Here is a 20015-nt window from a genome sequence, read left to right on the forward strand (position 1 = left end):
TTGTATCAAATAAAATAAACTTAAGCATACAAAACAGGAGGCTAGAAATTTCATTATTAGAGAAAAGATAGAATTATTATGCCATGCTCACATAAAATTTTCTAAAAGATTGTTTTCAATTTGTGCAGTCAACTCTTTGCAGATATATATATATATACCAGATCAAAACATGCTGTGAACCATTGGTCTAAGGTTTATCATTGTTGATAAAGGCAGAGACAAATTTTCTGAAATAGTATGCCACTGTAATTATGAGCAAGACAAGAAATCTGTATTATTTAGTTCAGGATTCATGAAAATATTTATTTTGGAATTTATATTTTAAAATATTATATCAATTTAATGACAGATTAAAAACAATATACTTTTTTAAATAGATAAAATATTGATCAGTACACAAAGTACTGTTTCTAGTTAGAGATTCAGATTATACATGTTAGGAAATAGTATTTAATTTCATATTAGACATAGGATCAGTTTAAGGGAAGAATTTTCATAAAGCTGGTATCCATTAATTCCAAGGTATATGCACTCAGAGGGTACAAAAAAAAAAACGCAAAGTCAAAGTTTTACATTTGTTTCTAATACAATGCTTTTCTTTTTAGGCAAGGCATGCAGCCCTGGCATGTTTTCTGTCAATAACACCTGCTCCATTTTCTCCACCTTCCTGGTGACAGGCATCCCTGGGCTGGAAGCTCTTCACATCTGGATCTCCATACCCTTCTGTGCCATGTTCTTCATTACCTTGGTGGGCAATGTGACCATCATGATGGTTATATGGAGGGAGCAGACCCTCCATGTACCTATGTACCTCTTCCTGGCCATGCTAGCTGCCTCTGATCTGGGTCTGTCTCTCTTCACCTTCCCCACAATGCTAAGGATCTTCTGGCTGGATGCCCGAGAGTTGACTCTCTCTGCTTGCTTTACTCAAATGTTCTTCATTCACACCTTCCAAGATTTTGAATCAGCTGTCATCCTGGCGATGGCCTTTGACCGCTATGTGGCCATTTCTCGTCCATTGCACTATTCCTCCATCCTCACTAATAGCATAATTGCCAGGATAGGTTTGGCCATTTTTGTATGAACCTTGACTGTACAGGCTCCTCCTCTCATCCTTTTGAGGAGGCTGCGCTTCTGCCACTCCAATGTCCTTTCCCATTCCTACTGCCTACATCCTGACATCATAAAGCTCTCCTGTTCCAACAATAGAATCAATAGCATCTTTGGATTGTTTGTGGTACTTTCCACTATGGGACTTGATTTTCTCTTCATTCTCCTTTCTTATGTGCTGATCCTGAAAACTGTGCTAAGCATTGCATTTCATGGTGGCCGTCTCAAGGCCCTCAACACTTGCATTTCCCACCTCTGTGCTGTGGTCTTGTTCTTCACCCCCATGATCTGCCTGTCTATGTTACACCGCTTTGGCCCAAGGCTTCCATCACACATCTACGTTCTCATGGCTAACATGCACTTCCTCATTCCTCCAGTGATGAATCCCATTGTCTATGTAGTGAAAACCAAGCAGATACGAGATAAAATTCTGAAACTTTTCATCAAAAAAGGAACTGGAGAATCCCAAGTTGCATTTATATCATAAAAACAACAACAAAAAAATACACTGTAGTTCAGTCGATTCCTGCTCCCAGCAACCCTATAGGGCAGAGTAGAACTGCCCCACAGGGTTTCCAAGGAGCAACTGACGGATTCAAACTGCCAACGTTTTTGTTAGTAGCATAGCTCTTAACCACAGTGCCACCACCTTTAAAAGGAAATTTACATGATAAAATTAAGCAGTAGTTCTAGCTTAAGCAGTAAATCATAGCCTATGCAAGTTGTGAAAATAAAATATACTAAGAACTTCTATTTCTCAGTCTCTTTATTTTGAGGAAGATATTTAAAAAATCCAGATGAAAGAATTGGATCAGTGGCCATTTAGCATTATATGCATTTACCAATATCTATGTTGTGATTTATAAAAAGGTATTTGCAACGAAGAAGTCACTGATCTTGCACAATTCTATCATGTGATCTCCAGCATGGTTTCTATCACTAAAGCAGTATTTTCCAAATATCAATCCTTCTTCTTCATTTCTAGTCTGGCACTCCAATAGACAGTAATTATCAATGCTCCTTAATTGAATATTTGATCAATTTCAAACTTCAAAAGTTGGTAAAAACCTTCAATTTCTTCATCTTTGGCCTTAGTAGTTGGTACCTAAATTTGAATAATAGTCACATTAACTGGTCTCCCTTGTAGGCTTATGGATATCATCCTATCACTGACAGTGTTGTGCTTCAGGATAGATCTTGAAATGTTCTTTTGATAATAAATGTGATGCCATTTCACTGTTCGACAGACTGACAGACATGTTGCCTATGCCAAGAAATTTGGAAGACAGCCACCTGGTCACAGACTGGAAGAGATGCATATGCGTCCCAAAAACCAAACCCACTGCCATCAAGTCAATTCCAACTAATAGCAGCCTTATAGGACAGAGTAGAACTGCCACATAGAGTTTCCAAGGAGCACTTGGTGGGTTTGAACTGCTGACCTTTTGGTTTGCAGCCACAGCACTTAACTGCCAAGCCACTAGGATTTCCTCTGCATATGTGTACCCATTCCAAAAGAGGTGATCCAACCAAATGCGGAACTAAAGATAGAAATTATTGAACAATATCATTAATATCAACCACAAGTAAAATTTTGCTGAAGATCATTCAAAAGTGGTTGCAGCAGTATATAAACAAGGAACTGACAGAAATTCAAGCCAGATTCAGAAGAGGACCTGGAACAAGGTATATCATTGCTGATATCAGATGGCTTAGTTCTACTCTGTCCTGTAGGGTCGCTATGAGTCGGAATCGACTCAACGGCACTGGGTTATGGCTGAAAGCAGAGAATACTAGAAAGATGCTTACCTGTGTTTCATTGACTATGCATAGGCATTCGACTGCGTGGATCATAACAAATTAAGGATAATACTAAGAAGAAGGCAAATCTAGAACACAATTGTGCTCCTGAAGAACCTGTACATACAATCAAAAGGCAGTCTTTGTAACAGAACAGGGAGCTACTGTGTGGTTTAAAATCAAGAAAGTCATGCATCAGGGTTGTGTCCTTTCAGCATACTTATTCAATATGTATGTGAGAAAATAATCCAAGAAGCTGAACTACATGAAAAAGAACGTGGCATCAGGATTGGAGAAAGCCTCATTAACAACCTGTGATATGCAAATGACAACTTTGCTTGCTGAAATCAAAGAGGATTTGAAGCACTTACTGATGAAGCACAAAGACCACAGGCTTCAGTATGAATTGCATCTCAACATAAAGAAAATAAAAACACACACAAATGGACCAGTAAGCAACATTGCGGTAGATGGAGAAAAGTTTGAAGCTGTCAAGGATTTCATTTTCCTTGGATCCAAAATCAAAGCCCAAAATCTGCTGCAAAAGTTCTCCTTAAAGTGTTAAAAAGCAAAGATGTTGCTTGATGGACTAAGGTGCAACTGACCCAAGCCATGGTGTTTTTAATAGCTTTGCATGCATGTGAAAGCTAGACAATAAGTAAGAAAGACTGAAGGAGAATTGATGCTTCTGCATTATGGTGTTGGATAAGAATATTGTATACACCATGGCCTTCCTTTTCTTTTGCTTTAGATGCTGGAAGTTCGAGAGCAAGTTTCAGAGTATCCTCTGATGTTTCAACAAACAGATGCAGCACTAGAAGTGCTGACTCATTTATGCCAAGAAAGTTGGAAGACAACTACCTTGTCAATGAACTGGGAAAGATCCATATTTATGCCTATTCCCAAGAAAGGTGATCCAACCGATCATGGAAATTGTCAAATAATATCATTAGTATCACGTGCAAGCAAAATTTTGCTAAAGATCATTCAAAAGCAGCTGCAACAGTATATCAAAAGAAATCTTCCAGAAATTCAGGCTGGATTCAGAATAAGACGTCAAATCAGGGATATCATTGCTGGTATCAGATGGATCCTGAATGAAAGCAGAGAATACCAGAAGGGTATTTACCTGTGTTGTATTGACTATGCAAAAGCATTCAACTGTGTGAATCATAACAAATTATGGATAACATTGTGAAGAATGGAAATTCCAGATCACTTAATTGTGCTCATGAGGAACTTGCACATAGGTCAAGGCAGTTGTTTGGACAGAACAAGGGGATACTGAGTGGTTTAAAGTCAGAAAACGTGTGTGTCAGGGTTATATCTTTTCACCTTACCTATTCAATCTGTATGCTGAGCAAATAATGTGAGAAGCTGGACTATATGAAGAAGAATGGGGCATTAGGATTGGAGGAAGACTCATTAACAGCCTGTGTTATGCAGATGAAACAACCTTGCTTGCTGAAAATGAAGAGGACTTGAAGCACACTGATGAAGATCAAAGACCACAGCCTTCAGTATGGATTACACCTCAACATAAAGAAAACAAAAATCCTCACAACTGGACCAATAAACCACATCTTTATAAACTGAGAAAAGATTGAAGTTGTCAAGGATTTCATTTTACTTGGATCCACACTCAACACCCATAGAAGCAGTAGTCAAGAACCAAAAGAAGCATTGCATTGGGCAAATCTGCTGCAAAGGACCTCTTTATAGTGTTGAAAAGCAAAGATGTCACCTTGAAGACTGAGGTGTGCCTGACTCAAGCCATGGTATTTTTAGGCTCAACATGTGCATGTGGAAGCTGGACAATGAATAAGGAAGACCAAAGAATTGATACCTTTGAATTGTGGTGTTGGCAGAGAGTTTTGAATATACCATGAACTACCAAAAGAGCTAACAAATCTCTCTGGGAAGAAGTACAACCCGAATGCTCCTTAGAAGCAAGGATGGTGACACTGCATCTTAGGTACTTTGGACATGTTGTCAGGAAGGATCAGTCCCTGGAGAAGAACTTCATGCTTGGAAAAGTACAGGGTCAGCAGAAAAGAGTAAGACCCTCAACGAGATGGATTGACACAGTGGCTGCAACAATGGGCTCAAGCATAACAATTGTGAGGATGGCGCAGAACCAGGCAGTGTTTCCTTCTGTGGTACATAGTGTTGCTATGGGTCAGAACCAACTTGATGACACCTAACAACAACAACAACAACATGGACTGCCAGAAGAACGAACAAATCTGTCTTGGAAGAAGTACAGCCAGAATGCTCGATAGACGCAAGGATGACAACACTTCGTTTCATGAACTTTGCACATATTCTCAGGAGGGACCAGTCCCTGGAGAAGGACATCATCCTTGGTAAAGTAGAGGGTCAGTGAAAAAGAGGAAGACCCTCAATGGAATGGATAGGCATAATGGTTGCAACAATGGGCTCAAGCGTAAAAATGATTGTGTGGGTGGCACCGGACCCAATGTTGCCTTTTATTGTATATAGGATTGATGTGAGCCGGAAATGAATTGGCACCTAACAAAAAACGACTGTATCATGCACACTTATTTGCATTCTTATCATATGACATCATAATGACTGTAAGAATTGCCAGAGAGTTTGTCCTGAACCTAGGCTTTCTCTCCTTCTGTTACTTGGTATAAAAAAAGAAAAAAAATTAATCCACATTCCTTTTTCCCCTTTGACTATACATCATTTATTAACTTCCGTCCATAATTACATGACCTTTGTTTTCAACAGAGCTTCATATTACCTATTCCACCTTATTTTACCTTCTGTCCCTTTTATAACTCTTCCTACCATCCAGGACAATATTCTTAGTGTCTTTCCCCTAATAAAGTATATTCTTTTCTCCCTACCTTTGCTCTTACAATTTAATCAATCTGAAGTTATCCTTAAATAGTTCCCCTCAAATAAAGTTTATTTATCTCCCAATTTCTAGGTCACATTCCACTATTCCCCTGGATTTTTGGTGACTTTTCGCATCCTCATTGACTACCCTTTCACTGAATGTCAATTATGTGTACTTATCCTATGTACTTAAAAAAAAAAAAATCATTGAGAGTACAGTCATAAGGAACAGAGTACAAATTTTTCAGTACTGGTTGAATCAGAGTCACATAAAGTTGGGAACTTGCTTAACCCTTATGAGTCATTGTAGTCTTGTTTTGGTTAGCTTTTTGTTGTGGCATTATAACAGAAAAACACACCCTAGCTTCCTCCTTGACCCTGCTGAAGTACTGATCAGGTGAAAAACAGTTTGAAGGGAAATACTTAGAAAAGTATTGTTAATTTTGAGATATATACTGTGAGATATATAAGGTCTTTTCTTTTTCACGGTTTTGAATTAATGCTTTTTCCAGGTACAGTATAATCTATGAGAAACTTTAAAGCAAGGATCAGAAATTGCATATTTCTGTATCATCTGCAAATCCTATTACAATATTTGGTATATATTAGATGCTCTTGAAAAATTTGGTAACTCTATATATTTCTCACTTTGCATTATTCTTGCTATCATTGTATATTCATCAAAGAGTTAATTGGTCATGAGCAAGTGCTACTATTTATTTCTCCTCTATCAATTTTGTTTATATAAATCTTTTTTTTTTAATTAACTTTTGTTAAGCTTCAAGTGAACATTTACAAATCCAATCAGTCTGTCACATGTAAGTTTACATACATCTTACTCCCTTCTCCCACTTGCTCTCCTATTGAGTCAGCCCTTTCAGACTCTCCTTTCGTGACAATTTTGCCAGCTTCCCTCTCTCTCTATCTTCACATCCCCCCTCCAGTCAAGAGTTGCCAACACACTCACAAGTGTCCACCTGATTTAATTAGCTCACTCTTCATCAGCATCTCTCTCCCCCCCGCTGACCAGTCCCTTTCATGTCTGATGAGTTGTCTTCGGGGATGGTTCCTGTCCTGTGCCAACAGAAGGTCTGAGGAGCATTGCCGCCAGGATTCCTCTAGTCTCAGTCAGACCATTAAGTATGGTCTTTTTATGAGAATTTGGGGTCTGCATCCCACTGATCTCCTGCTCCTTCAGGAGTTCTCTGTTGTGCTCCCTGACAGGGCAGTCATCGATTGCGGCCAGGCACCAACTAGTTCTTCTGGTCTCAGGATGATGTAGGTCTCTGGTTCATGTGGCCCTTTCTGTCTCTTGGGCTCTTAGTTGTCATGTGACCTTGGTGTTCTTCATTTTCCTTTGCTCCAGGTGGGTTGAGACCAATTGATGCATCTTAGATGGCCGCTTGTTAGAATTTAAGACCCCAGACGCCACATTTCAAAGTGGGATGCAGAATGTTTTCATAATAGAATTATTTTGCCAATTGACTTAGAAGTCCCCTCAAACCATGTTCCCCAGACCCCCGCCCCTGCTCCGCTGACCTTTGAAGCATTCATTTTATCCCGGAAACCTCTTTGCTTTTAGTCCAGTCCAATTGGGCTGACCTTCCATGTATTGAGTGTTGTCTTTCCCTTCACCCAAAGCAGTTCTTATCTACTGATTGATCAATAAAAAACCCTCTCCCTCCCCCCCTCCCTCTCCCCTTCGTAACCACAAAAGTATGTGTTCTTCTCAGTTTTTACTGTTTCTCAAGATCTTATAATAGTGGTCTTATACAATATTTGTCCTTTTGCCTCTGACTCATTTCGCTCAGCATAATGCCTTCCAGATTCCTCCATGTAATGAAATGTTTCAGAGATTTGTCACTGTTCTTTATCGATGCGTAGTATTCCATTGTGTGAATATACCACAATTTATTTACCCATTCTTCCGTTGACGGACACCTTGGTTCCTTCCAGCTTTTTGCTATTGTAAACAGAGCTGCAATAAACATGGGTGTGCATATATCTGTTTGTGTGAAGGCTCTTGTATCTCTAGGGTATATTCCGAGGAGTGGGATTTCTGGGTTGTATGGTAGTTCTATTTCTAACTGTTTAAGATAACGCCAGATGGATTTCCAAAGTGGTTGTACCATTTTACATTCCCACCAGCAGTGTATGAGAGTTCCAATCTCTCCGCAGCCTCTCCAACATTTATTATTTTGTGTTTTTTGGATTAATGCCAGCCTAGTTGGTGTGAGATGGAATCTCATTGTAGTTTTAATTTGCATTTGTCTAATGGCTAATGATCGGGAGCATTTTCTCATGTATCTGTTGGCTGCCTGAATATCTTCTTTAGTGAAATGTGTGTTCATATCCTTTGCCCACTTCTTGATTGGGTTGTTTGTCTTTTAGTGGTTGAGTTTTGACAGAATCATGTAGATTTTAGAGATCAGGCACTGGTCTGAGATGTCATAGCTGAAAATTCTTTCCCAGTCTGTAGGTGGTGTTTTTACTCTTTTGGTGAAGTCTTTAGATGAGCATAGGTGTTTGATTTTTAGGAGCTCCCGGTTATCTGGTTTCTCTTCATCATTTTTGGTAATGTTTTGTATTCTGTTTATGCCCTGTATTAGGGCTCCTAGGGTAGATCCTATTTTTTCTTCCATGATCTTTATCATTTTAGTCTTTATGTTTAGGTCTTTGATCCACTTGGAGTTAGTTTTTGTGCATGGTGTGAGGTATGGGTCCTGTTTCATTCTTTTGCAAATGGATATCCAGTTATGCCAGCACCATTTGTTAAAAAGACTATCTTTTCCCCAATTAACTGACACTGGTCCTTTGTCAAATATCAGCTGCTCATACGTGGATGGATTTATATCTGGATTCTCAATTCTGTTCCATTGGTCTATGTGCCTGTTGTTGTACCAGTACCAGGCTGTTTTGACTACTGTGGCTGTATAATAGGTTCTGAAATCAGGTAGAGTGAGGCCTCCCACTTTCTTCTTTTTCAGTAATGCTTTGCTTATCCGGGGGTTCTTTCCCTTCCATATGAAATTGGTGATTTGTTTCTCTATCCCCTTAAAATATGACATTGGAATTTGGATTGGAAGTGCGTTATATGTATAGATGGCTTTTGGTAGAATAGACATTTTTACTATGTTAAGTCTTCCTATCCATGAGTAGGGTATGTTTTTCCACTTAAGTATGTCCTTTTGAATTTCTTGTAGTAGAGCTTTGTAGTTTTCTTTGTATAGGTCTTTTACATCCTTGGTAAGATTTATTCCTAAGTATCTTATCTTCTTGGGGGCTACTGTGAATGGTATTGATTTGGTTATTTCCTCTTCGGTGTTCTTTTTGTTGATGTAGAGGAATCCAAGTGATTTTTGTATGTTTATTTTATATCCTGAGACTCTGCCAAACTCTTCTATTAGTTTCAGTAGTTTTCTGGAGGATTCCTTAGGGTTTTCTGTGTATAAGATCATGTCATCTGCAAATAGTGATTTACTTCCTCCTTGCCAATCCGGATACCCTTTATTTCTTTGTCTAGCCTAATTGCCCTGGCTAGGACTTCAAGTACGATGTTGAATAAGAGCGGTGATAAAGGGCATCCTTGTCTGGTTCCCGTTCTCAAGGGAAATGCTTTCAGGTTCTCTCCATTTAGAGTGATATTGGCTGTTGGCTTTGCATAGATGCCCTTTATTATGTTGAGGAATTTTCCTTCAATTCCTATTTTGGTAAGAGTTTTTATCACAAATGGGTGTTGAACTTTGTCAAATGCCTTTTCTGCATCAATTGATAAGATCATGTGGTTTTTATCTTTTGTTTTATTTATGTGATGGATTACATTAATGGTTTTTCTAATATTAAACCAGCCTTGCATACCTGGTATAAATCTCACTTGATCAGGGTGAATTATTTTTTTGATGTGTTGTTGGATTCTATTGGCTAGAATTTTGTTGAGGATTTTTGCATCTATGTTCATGAGGGATATAGGTCTATAATTTTCTTTTTTTGTAATGTCTTTACCTGGTTTTGGTATCAGGGAGATGGTAGCTTCATAGAATGAGTTGGGTAGTATTCCGTCTACTTCTATGCTTTGAAATACCTTCAGTAGTAGTGGTGTTAAGTCTTCTCTGAAGGTTTGGTAGAACTCTGCAGTGAAGCTGTCTGGGCCAGGACTTTTTTTTGTTGGAAGTTTTTTGATTACCGTTTCAATCTCTTTTTTTGTTATGGGTCTATTTAGTTGTTCTACTTCTGAATGTGTTAGTTTAGGTAGGTAGTGTTTTTCCAAGAATTTATCCATTTCTTCTAGGTTTTCAAATTTGTTAGAGTACAATTTTTCGTAGTAATCTGAAATGATTCTTTTAATTTCATTTGGTTCTGTTGTGATGTGGTCCTTCTCGTTTCTTATTCGGGTTATTTGTTTCCTTTCCTGTATTTCTTTAGTCAGTCTAGCCAATGGTTTATCAATTTTGTTAATTTTTTCAAAGAACCAGCTTTTGGCTTTGTTAATTCTTTCAATTGTTTTTCTGTTCTCTAATTCATTTTAGTTCAGCTCTAATTTTTATTATTTGTTTTCTTCTGGTGCCTGATGGGTTCTTTTGTTGCTCACTTTCTATTTGTTCAAGTTGTAGGGACAGTTCTCTGATTTTGGCTCTTTCTTCTTTTTGTATGTGTGCATTTATCGATATAAATTGGCCTCTGAGCACTGCTTTTGCTGTGTCCCAGAGGTTTTGATAGGAAGTATTTTCATTCTCGTTGCAGTCTATGAATTTCCTTATTCCCTCCTTGATGTCTTCTATAACCCAGTCTTTTTTCAGAAGGGTGTTGTTCATTTTCCAAGTATTTGATTTCTTTTCCCTACTTTTTCTGTTACTGATTTCTAGTTTCATTGCCTTGTGGTCTGAGAAGATGCTTTGTAATATTTCGATGTTTTGGACTCTGCAAAGGTTTGTTTTATGACCTAATATGTGGTCTATTCTAGAGAATGTTCCATGTGCACTAGAGAAAAAAGTATATTTTGCAGCAGTTGGGTGGAGAGTTCTGTATAAGTCAATGAGGTCAAGTTGGTTAATTGTTGTAAGTAGGTCTTCCGTGTCTCTATTGAGCTTCTTACTGGATGTCCTGTCCTTCTCCGAAAGTGGTGTGTTGAAGTCTCCTACTATAATTGTGGAGGTGTCTATCTCACTTTTCAATTCTGTTAAAATTTGATTTATCTACCTTGCAGCCCTGTCATTGGTTGCATAAATATTTAATATGGTTATGTCTTCCTGATCAATTGTCCCTTTTACCATTAGGTAGTGTCCTTCTTTATCCTTTGTGGTGGATTTAAGTCTAAAGTCTATTTTGTCAGAAATTGATATTGCTACTCCTCTTCTTTTTTGCTTATTGTTTGCTTGATATATTTTTTTCCATCCTTTGAGTTTTAGTTTGTTTGTGTTTCTAAGTCTAAGGTGTGTCTCTTGTAGGCAGCATATAGGTGGATCGTGTTTCTTTATCCAGTCCGTGACTCTCTGTCTCTTTATTGGTGCATTTAGTCCATTTACATTCAGCGTAATTATAGATAAGTAAGTTTTTAGTGCTGTCATTTTGATGCCTTTTCATGTGTGTTGTTGGCCATTTCATTTTTCCACATACTTTTTTGTGCTGAGAGGTTTTTCTTAGTAGATTGTGAGATCCTCATTTTCATAATGTTTGACTTTATGTTAGTTGAGTCGTGATGTTTTTCTTGGCTTTTATCTTGAGTTATGGAGTTGATATTCCTTTTTGTGGTTACCTTATTATTTACCCCTATTTTTCTAAGTAAAAACCTAACTTGTATTGTTCTATATCGCCTTGTATCACTCTCCATCTGGCAGTTCAATGCCTCCTGTATTTAGTCCCTCTTTTTGATTATTGTGATCTTTTACCTATTGACTTCCATGATTCCCTGTTATGTGTATTATTTATTTATTTATTTATTTTTTAGAATTAATCTTAATTTGTTCGTTTTTGAGCTTTCCCTATTTGAGTTGATATCAGGACATTCTGTTTTGTGACCTTGTATTTTGCTGGTACCTGATATTATTGGTTATCTGACCAAACAATCTCCTTTAGCATTTCTTGTAGCTTTGGTTTGGTTTTTGCAAATTCTCTAAACTTGTGTTTATCTGTAAATATCTTAATTTCGCCTTCATATTTCAGAGAGAGTTTTGCTGGATATATGATCCTTGGTTGGCAGTTTTTCTCCTTCAGTGCTCTGTATATGTCGTCCCAGTCCCTTCTTGGCTGTATGGTTTCTGCTGAGTAGTCTGAACTTATTCTTATTGATTCTCCCTTGAAGGAAACCTTTCTTCCTTCCCTGGCTGCTTTTAAAATTTTCTGTTTATCTTTGGTTTTAGCAAGTTTGATGATAATATGTCTTGGTGTTTTTCTTTTTGGATCAATCTTAAATGGGGTTCGGTGAACATCTTGGATAGATATCCTTTCGTCTTTCATGATGTCTGGGAAGTTTTGTGTCAGGAGTTCTTCAACTATTTTCTCTGTGTTTTCTGTCCCCCCCTCCCTGTTCTGGGACTCCAATCACTCGCAAGTTATCCTTCTTGATAGAGTCCCACATGATTCTTAGGGTTTCTTCATTTTTTTAAATTCTTTTATCTGATTTTTTTTTCAGCTATGTTGGTGTTGATTCCCTGTCCTCCAGATGTCCCAGTCTGCATTCTAATTGCTTGAGTCTGCTCCTCTGACTTCCTATTGCGTTGTCTAATTCTGTAATTTTATTGTTAATCTTTTGGATTTCTACTTGCTGTCTCTCTATGGATTCTTGCAACTTATTAATTTTTCCACTATGTTCTTGAATAATCTTTTTGAGTTCTTCAACAGTTTTATCAGTGTGTTCCTTGGCCTTTTCTGCAGTTTGCCTTATTTCATTTGTGGTGTCTTGAAGCATTCTGTAAATTAGTTTTTTATATTCTGTATCTGATAATTCCAGGCTTGTATCTTCATTTGGGAAAGATTTTGATTCTTTTGTTTGGGGGGTTGGAGAAGCAGTCATGGTCTGCTTCTTTATGTGGTTTGACATGGACTGCTGTCTCCGAGCCATCACTGGGAAACTAGTTTTTCCAGAAAATCTGCTAAAAAAAAATGCAGTCAGATCCCTATCAGAGTTCTCCCTCTGGCTCAGGCTATTCGGATGTTAATGGAGCCGCCTGGGGAGGGTGGGGGAAGAATCAGAGAGCCAGGAGAGTAGCACCTCAGAATATAGCCAGAGTTGCTTGTCTTACTTGGAATTACAATTATATCTGAGATTTCCGCGGGGCGCGTCGCCTATATGTCCTGGCTGTGTGGAGATTGCCCCCGGGGGGTCTGGCCCACTGGCGTCACGGTCAGATCCTCTGCTGTCAGCCCCACCCCCAAGGTTAAGACTCCCCTACTGGGGTGGTGCACTCCCGACTCCAAAATCAGTCGCTGCCTCCCGGGGACTCCCCATCCCGCCAGCTGCTTCGTGCCCCCCGGGGTCAGCTCAGGAGAGCGGAGCAGCTCCATGCGCCTGCACCGCGACTGCGCGTCCTGGCTGGGATGCTGCTCTCCCTGCTCCAAGACCAGCCACTGCCTTCCGGGGACTTCTCCCACCAGCTGTGCCACCACACTGCCCACGCGAACCGGCTGGGACCGCTCCGGGGTCAATTCAGGGGGATGGAGCTGCACCCTGCGCTCACGACCTGCCCGCGCCTGCCAAAATCCCGGCGGGACGGCTCCCCGCCTGGGACACCGCTCTCCCCGCTCCAAGACCAGTCACTGCCTTCTCGGGACTTCTCCCACTGGCTGCGCCGCCCGGCTGCTCCCTCGAACTGGCTGGGCACTGCCCTCACGAACAGCTGGCCCCCCCCGGAGTCAATTCAGGGGAATGTAGCTGTTCCCCGCACTCGCGGCATGCCTGCTCCCCGCCAAAATCCCGGCGGGATGGCTCCCCGGCTGGGACGCTGCTCTCCCCCCTCCAAGACCAGTCACTGCCTCCCAGGGACTTCTCCCACCGGCTGCACCGCCACGCCGCCGGGCGAACCGGCTGGGCCCCCTCCCGGGATGAGTTCGGGGGCTAGGGCTGTGCCCCTTGTCTGTGCCTTCTGGCCCCCCTGGGCTCTGCCCCAAATTGGCCTCCGAAGGTCACCTGACTGGTACGCTGGCTCCTGGCTCTGATAACAATCGCTGTTTCCCCATATTTGTTTGTTCTCAGTCTCTAAATCTGTGTTTGTTGTTCAGAGTTCGTAGATTGTTATGTATGTGATCGATTTGCTTGTTTTTCGGAGTCTTTGTTGCAACAGGGATCCGTGGTAGCGTCCATCTAGTCCGCCATCTCGGCCCCGCCTATATAAATCTTTTAATTTTTTTTTTATTTAAGTGCTTTGTGCTGACCTTCCTTCAAGCAAGAAGCATGATGTAATATAAAGAAAAAATGATGATTTAGGAAATATGGCTTGAAAATAGTTCTAGCCACTAGCAATTAATTCTTCAATAAGTCACTTCTGCTTACTCGGCCTTCATTACTTTATTCAAAAAATGAGGGTGGGTTCTGTTCTTGGTATGTTATAACTTAATGGGGTTAAATCCTTGCTTGGAAGTTATAAATAGCTAGTGGCCACAGCCATTAGGGGCTATAGATTGATATTTGGTAATCTCACACAACTATTTGATAAAACAGCTGCTGTTGTTTTTTTACTGCAATACCTCTTTCCGAAGTTCTATGAAAGCACTCCTATGGATCTTCTTGTGATAAAAATATATAGCCTACTGTTCTGGAGGCAAGCATTTGTGGATATTTAATCTTAGTGCATCCTCTTTTGATCACTGTCTGCCACCCACAATCACAATTCATTCATTTTGGTCCTATTTTATTTACAGATATATTTTTATCACTGTTGTTGCATTATATTAGTCATACTTGCTTATGTAGTCTAATTTGCTTATTACTCTCACAAAATGATGTATCTTTCTGTGAGTGAACTGTGTATCCCTAGCAGCAGTAATGTATATTTGCTATATTTATGAGAATATTCAGTTCTGCTACAGAAAACAAGAAAAATGAATGGGGAAGATATAAATAGTGAATAAGCTAGTAGTTTATGAAACATATCAGAATGTGTGGCATTCATTAACCATAGATGTAAAGGGAAAATAAACACCTTATGAGACATAGCAGAATTCGTAAGTTTTGTTAAATATGGATATATGTAAGTTGGAAAACTGTAGAAAAACGTTAAAGATAGATAGACACAGGGAAAATATGATAGAATAAATGAAAGTGTCATTTACATATAAAAAGAGATTTAAAAAAGAAGCAAGGAGGCAGAGTCAAGATGACAGAATAGACAGACACTTCTGGCGAGCCCTCTTTACAACAAAGACCCCAAAAAACAAGTGAAACGAGTATACTTGTGACAAGCTGGGAGCCCTGAACATCAAAGGTAAGCTTAGACAATGAACTGAGGGGCAGGGGAAGGCAGAGGCCATCAGAAGTGGAGAGGAGTTACCAGACCTGAATTGCGGGGAACCCTCAGGCATTGTTTCCGGAGCAGCGGCAGCAGCAGCAGGCTGGTCCTAGCGTTCAGGGGCAGTTTCCTGAGGGAGAAGCAGCCAGCCACGCAGCCTATTCACACCTCTGGAACCTGAGGAGAACGGTGCTCTCACCAAAAGCTAAGTATTTGCATATATTTTACCGCACCCCCCCAACCCCCAAGCTGGCCTCAGCGGCTGAATTCCTGGGCCTGAGGTAGACCCTGGTGAGCACCTAGAGCCATCCTCCCAGCCTTGGGGAAGGAAAAAAATTGCAACTGGGGGGAAAAGATAATTTGCTAGCTCCATTAACTGGGGGAGCTCAGGGCAGAAGCGGCTCCTGTCCAGGTATAGACCATCCATGGATCTTGAGCACCTTTCCCTTCTGCATGGACCTGTGTGGGCCTATTTCAGGAGAACACGTCCTTGTTGGGAAAATCCAAACATTTCAGTTGTGCGATGGAGAGGTGAGTGTTTGACATTTGACATTGCTTTGCATATTAAACAAGGTCCTCACCTACCCACATCAGGGACCTAAGGACTGGAAACTCCACTCGGGTTACCCAGCCACCCGTGACAGGGGTCCAAAGATAACTGGTACCTCCCAGTCCTTACAACCAAAAACTTTGGATGCCCAAGGTCCCTCTGCAGAACCCACTCACCAGCAAACTCTAGGGAACAGAGATGCATTTTCTTCAGAGACACTTGGGAGTCGGTTCTCAGCCACCTGCCTTGTTCAGAGCGTGACCCCCTGCCCCAATCAGATACCGGTATATATGCCAATCACTCCTGCCCCTCTAAGACTGTAGGACAGAGCCTGTACCACACACTTGATGATCAGCTACCTGGAAACCTGAGCTGAATTCATACAAGAAAAGTGAATGGACTCCTAGACTAATATACCTGATAACAGATCTAGCCAGCTGGGGACAGGACGCCAGGGCTCCAAAGGCAAAAATAATCAGGCCAGCTCACTCAAGCAACCCATTTGGGTATACCAAAACAAAACAGAGCAAGTAGCTATGACACAATAAGCAAGCATAAACTAATACAATAACTTATAGATGGCTAGGAAACAATAGTCAATATCAAGTCACATAAAGAAACAGGCCATGATCACCTCAATAGGCTCTCATAACAAAGAATCCAGAGGTCTTCTAGATGAAAGTACATTCCTGGAATTATCAGACGCAGAATACAAAAGTTTAATAGACAGAACCCTTCAAGATATCAGGAAGGAAATGAGGCAATACGCAGAACAAGCCAAGGAACACACAGATAAAGCAACTGAAGAAATTAGAAAGATTATTCAGGAACATAATGAAAAGTTTAATAAGCTGGAAAAATCCATAGACAGCAATCAGAAATTCAGAAGATTAAAAATAAAATTACAGAATTAGATAACTCAATAGAAAGTCAGAAGAGCAGAATTGAGCAAGTAGAAGCTACAATTTCTGAACTTGAAGATAAATCACTTGGCACTGATATATTTGAAGAAAAATCAGGTAAAAGAATTTTAAAAAATGAAGAAAACTTAAGAATAATGCGGGACTCTATCAAGAGAAATAACCTATGAGTGATTGGAGTACCAGAACAGGGAGGGATAACAGAAAATACAGAGAAAATTGTTGAGGATTTGTTGGCAGAAAACTTCCCTGATATTGTGAAAGATGAGAAGATATCTATTCAAGATGCTCATCGAACCCACATAAGGTAGATCTTAAAAGAAAGTCACCAAGACATATTATAATCAAACTTGCCAAAACCAAAGATAAAGAGACAATTATAAGAGCAGCAAGGGATGAAAGAAAAGCCACCTACAAAGGAGAGCCAATAAGAATAAGCTCGGACTATTCGGCAGAAACCATGTAGGCGAGAAGGCAATGGGATGACATATTTAAAAAATGGAAGGAAAGAAATTGCCTGCCAAGAATCCTATATCCATCAAAACTGTCTCTTAAATATGAAGGTGAAATTAAGATATTTCCAGGTAAACACAAGTTGAGAGAATTCGTAAAAACCAAACCAAAACTACAAGAAATACCAAAGGGAGTTCTTTGGTTAGAAAATCAATAATATTAGGTATCAACCCAAGACTAGAACACCACACAGAGCAATCAGACATCAACTCAGACAGGGAAATCCAAAACACAAAGCAAGATTATATAAAAAAAAAAAAAATCCCAAAACAGGGTAACAGTGAAGTTACTATATAAAAGAAGACAGCATTAAAATAATAAAAAGGGACTAAGAAATGTAATCATACACCTTCCATATGGAGAGAAAAATATGGCGATACAAAGAAATAAAAGTTAGTTTTAAATTTGGAAAAATAGGGGTAAATAATAAGGTAGCCCCAAAGGAGACAAACTATCTTACTCATCAAAATAAAATAAAAGGGAAAAACACAGACTCAGCAGAAACAAAATTTACAACAACAAATAAGAGGAAAGGACAATATATAAAGAAAATCTACTCAGCACATAAAATCAAGTGGGAAAAAGAAACTGTCAACACACAAAAAAGACATCAAAATGATAGCAATAATTCATACCTATCCATAATTACCTGAATGTAAATGGGCTAAATGCACCAATAAAGATACAGAGAGTGGCAGAATGGATTAAAAAACAAGATCCATCAATATGCTGCCTACAAGAGACACACCTTAGAGACACAAACAAACTAAAGCTCAAAGGCTGGAAAAAAATATATCAAGCAAACAATAGGCAAAAAAGAGCAGGAGTGGCAATATTAATTTCTGTCAAAATAGACTTTAAAGTTGAAGCCATCAGAAAGGATAAGGAAGGACACTATACAATGATTAAAGGGACAATACACCAAGAAGATATGACCATATTAAATATTTATGTCACCAATGAGAGGGCTGCAAGATACATAAAACAAACTCTATCAGCATTGAAAAGTGAGATAGACAGCTCTACAACAATAGTAGGAGACTTCAACACATCACTTCCGGTGAAGGACAGGGCACCCAGAAAGAAGCTCAATAAAGACACAGAAGATCTAAATGCCACAATCAACCAACTTGACCTAGTAGACATATACAGAACACTCCACCCTACAGCAACCAACTATACTTTCTTTTCTAGTGCCCACAGAACATTCTCTAGAATAGACCACATACTAGGTCATAAAACAAGCCTTAGCAGAACCCAAAACATTGAAATATTACAAAGCATCTTCTCTGACTATAAAGCCATAAAAGTGGAAATCAATAACAGGAAAAGGAGGGAAAAGAAATAAAAAACTTGGAAACTGAATAATACCCTTCTCAAAAAAGACTGGATTATAGAAGACATTAAGGATGGAATAAAGAAATTCATAGAATCCAATGAGAATGAAAACACTTCCTATTAGAACCTTTGGGACACAGCAAAAGCGGTGCTCAGAGACCAATTTACATCAATAAATGCACACATCCAAAAAGAAGAAAGGCCCAAAATCAAGGAATTATCCCTACAAGTTGAACAAATAGAAAGACAGCAACAAAAGAAACCCACAGGCACCAGAAGAAAACAAACAATACAAATTAGAGCTAAATTAAATGAAACAGAAAACCAACTGAAAGAATTAAGAAGACCAAAAGCTGGATTTTGAAAAAATCAACAAAATTGATAAACCACTGGCTGAACTGACAAAAGAAAAACAGGAGAGGAAGCAAATAACCCAAATAAGAAATGAGATGGGCGATATTACAACAGACCCAACTGAAATTAAAAGAATCATATCAGATCACTATGAAAAACTATACTCAGACAAACTTGAAAACCTAGAAGAAATGGATGAATTTCTAGAAACACACTACCTACCTACCTAACACAGAGGTAAAAAACCAAAGCCAAACAGAGGTAGAACAACTAAATAGACCCATAAGAAAATAAGAGATTGAAAAGGTAATCAAAAAACTCCCAGCAAAAAAAAACCCTGGCCCAGAGCGCTTCACTGCAGAGTTCTACCAAACTTTCCGAGAAGAGTTAACACCACTACTGCTAAAGGTATTTCAGAGCATAGAAAAGGACGGAACACTACCAAACTCATTCTATGAAGCCAGTATATCCCTGATACCAAAACCAGGTAAAGACACCATAAGAAAAGAAAATTACAGACCTATATCCCTCATGAATGTAGATGCAAAAACCCTGAACAAAATTCTAGCAAATAGAATTCAACAACATAGCAAAAAAATAATTCACCATGACCAAGTGGGATTCATACCAGGTATGCAGGGATAGTTCAACATTAGAAAAACAATTAATGTAATCCACCACATAAATAAAACAAAAGACAAGAATCACATGATTTTATCAAATGATGCAGAAAAGGCATTTGACAATGTTCAACACTCATTCATGATAAAAACTCTCAGCAAAATAGGAATAGAAGGAAAATTCCTCAACATAATAAGGGGCATTTATACAAAGCCAATAGCCAACATCACCCTAAATGGAGAGAGCCTGAAAACATTCCCACTGAGATCGGGAACCAGACAAGGATGCCCTTTATCCCAACTCTTATTCAACATTGTGCTGGAAGTCCTAGCCAGAGCAATTAGGCTAGATAAAGAAATAAAGGGCATCCAGATTGGCAAGGAAGAAGTCAAAGTATCTCTATTTGCAGATGACATGATCTTATACACAGAAAAGCCTAAGGAGTCCTCCAGAAAACTACTGAAACTAATGCAAGAGTTCAGCAGAGTATCGGGATACAAG

The 20015-nt window shown here is 39.4% G+C and overlaps 1 protein-coding gene across 1 annotated transcript; it reads left to right on the plus strand.

The window, feature by feature from the left end:
* Nucleotides 1-549: 549 nt before the first annotated feature.
* On the plus strand, nt 550-1666 carry LOC100676378 (olfactory receptor 51G2-like). The gene is given in 1 exon segment (XM_003421551.3): nt 550-1666. A coding segment is annotated over 1 exon segment (1008 nt). The 5' UTR covers nt 550-589; the 3' UTR covers nt 1598-1666.
* Nucleotides 1667-20015: the final 18349 nt, after the last annotated feature.

Source organism: Loxodonta africana, chromosome 7 (genome assembly GCF_030014295.1).
Source record: "Loxodonta africana isolate mLoxAfr1 chromosome 7, mLoxAfr1.hap2, whole genome shotgun sequence".
NCBI lineage: Eukaryota > Metazoa > Chordata > Mammalia > Proboscidea > Elephantidae > Loxodonta > Loxodonta africana.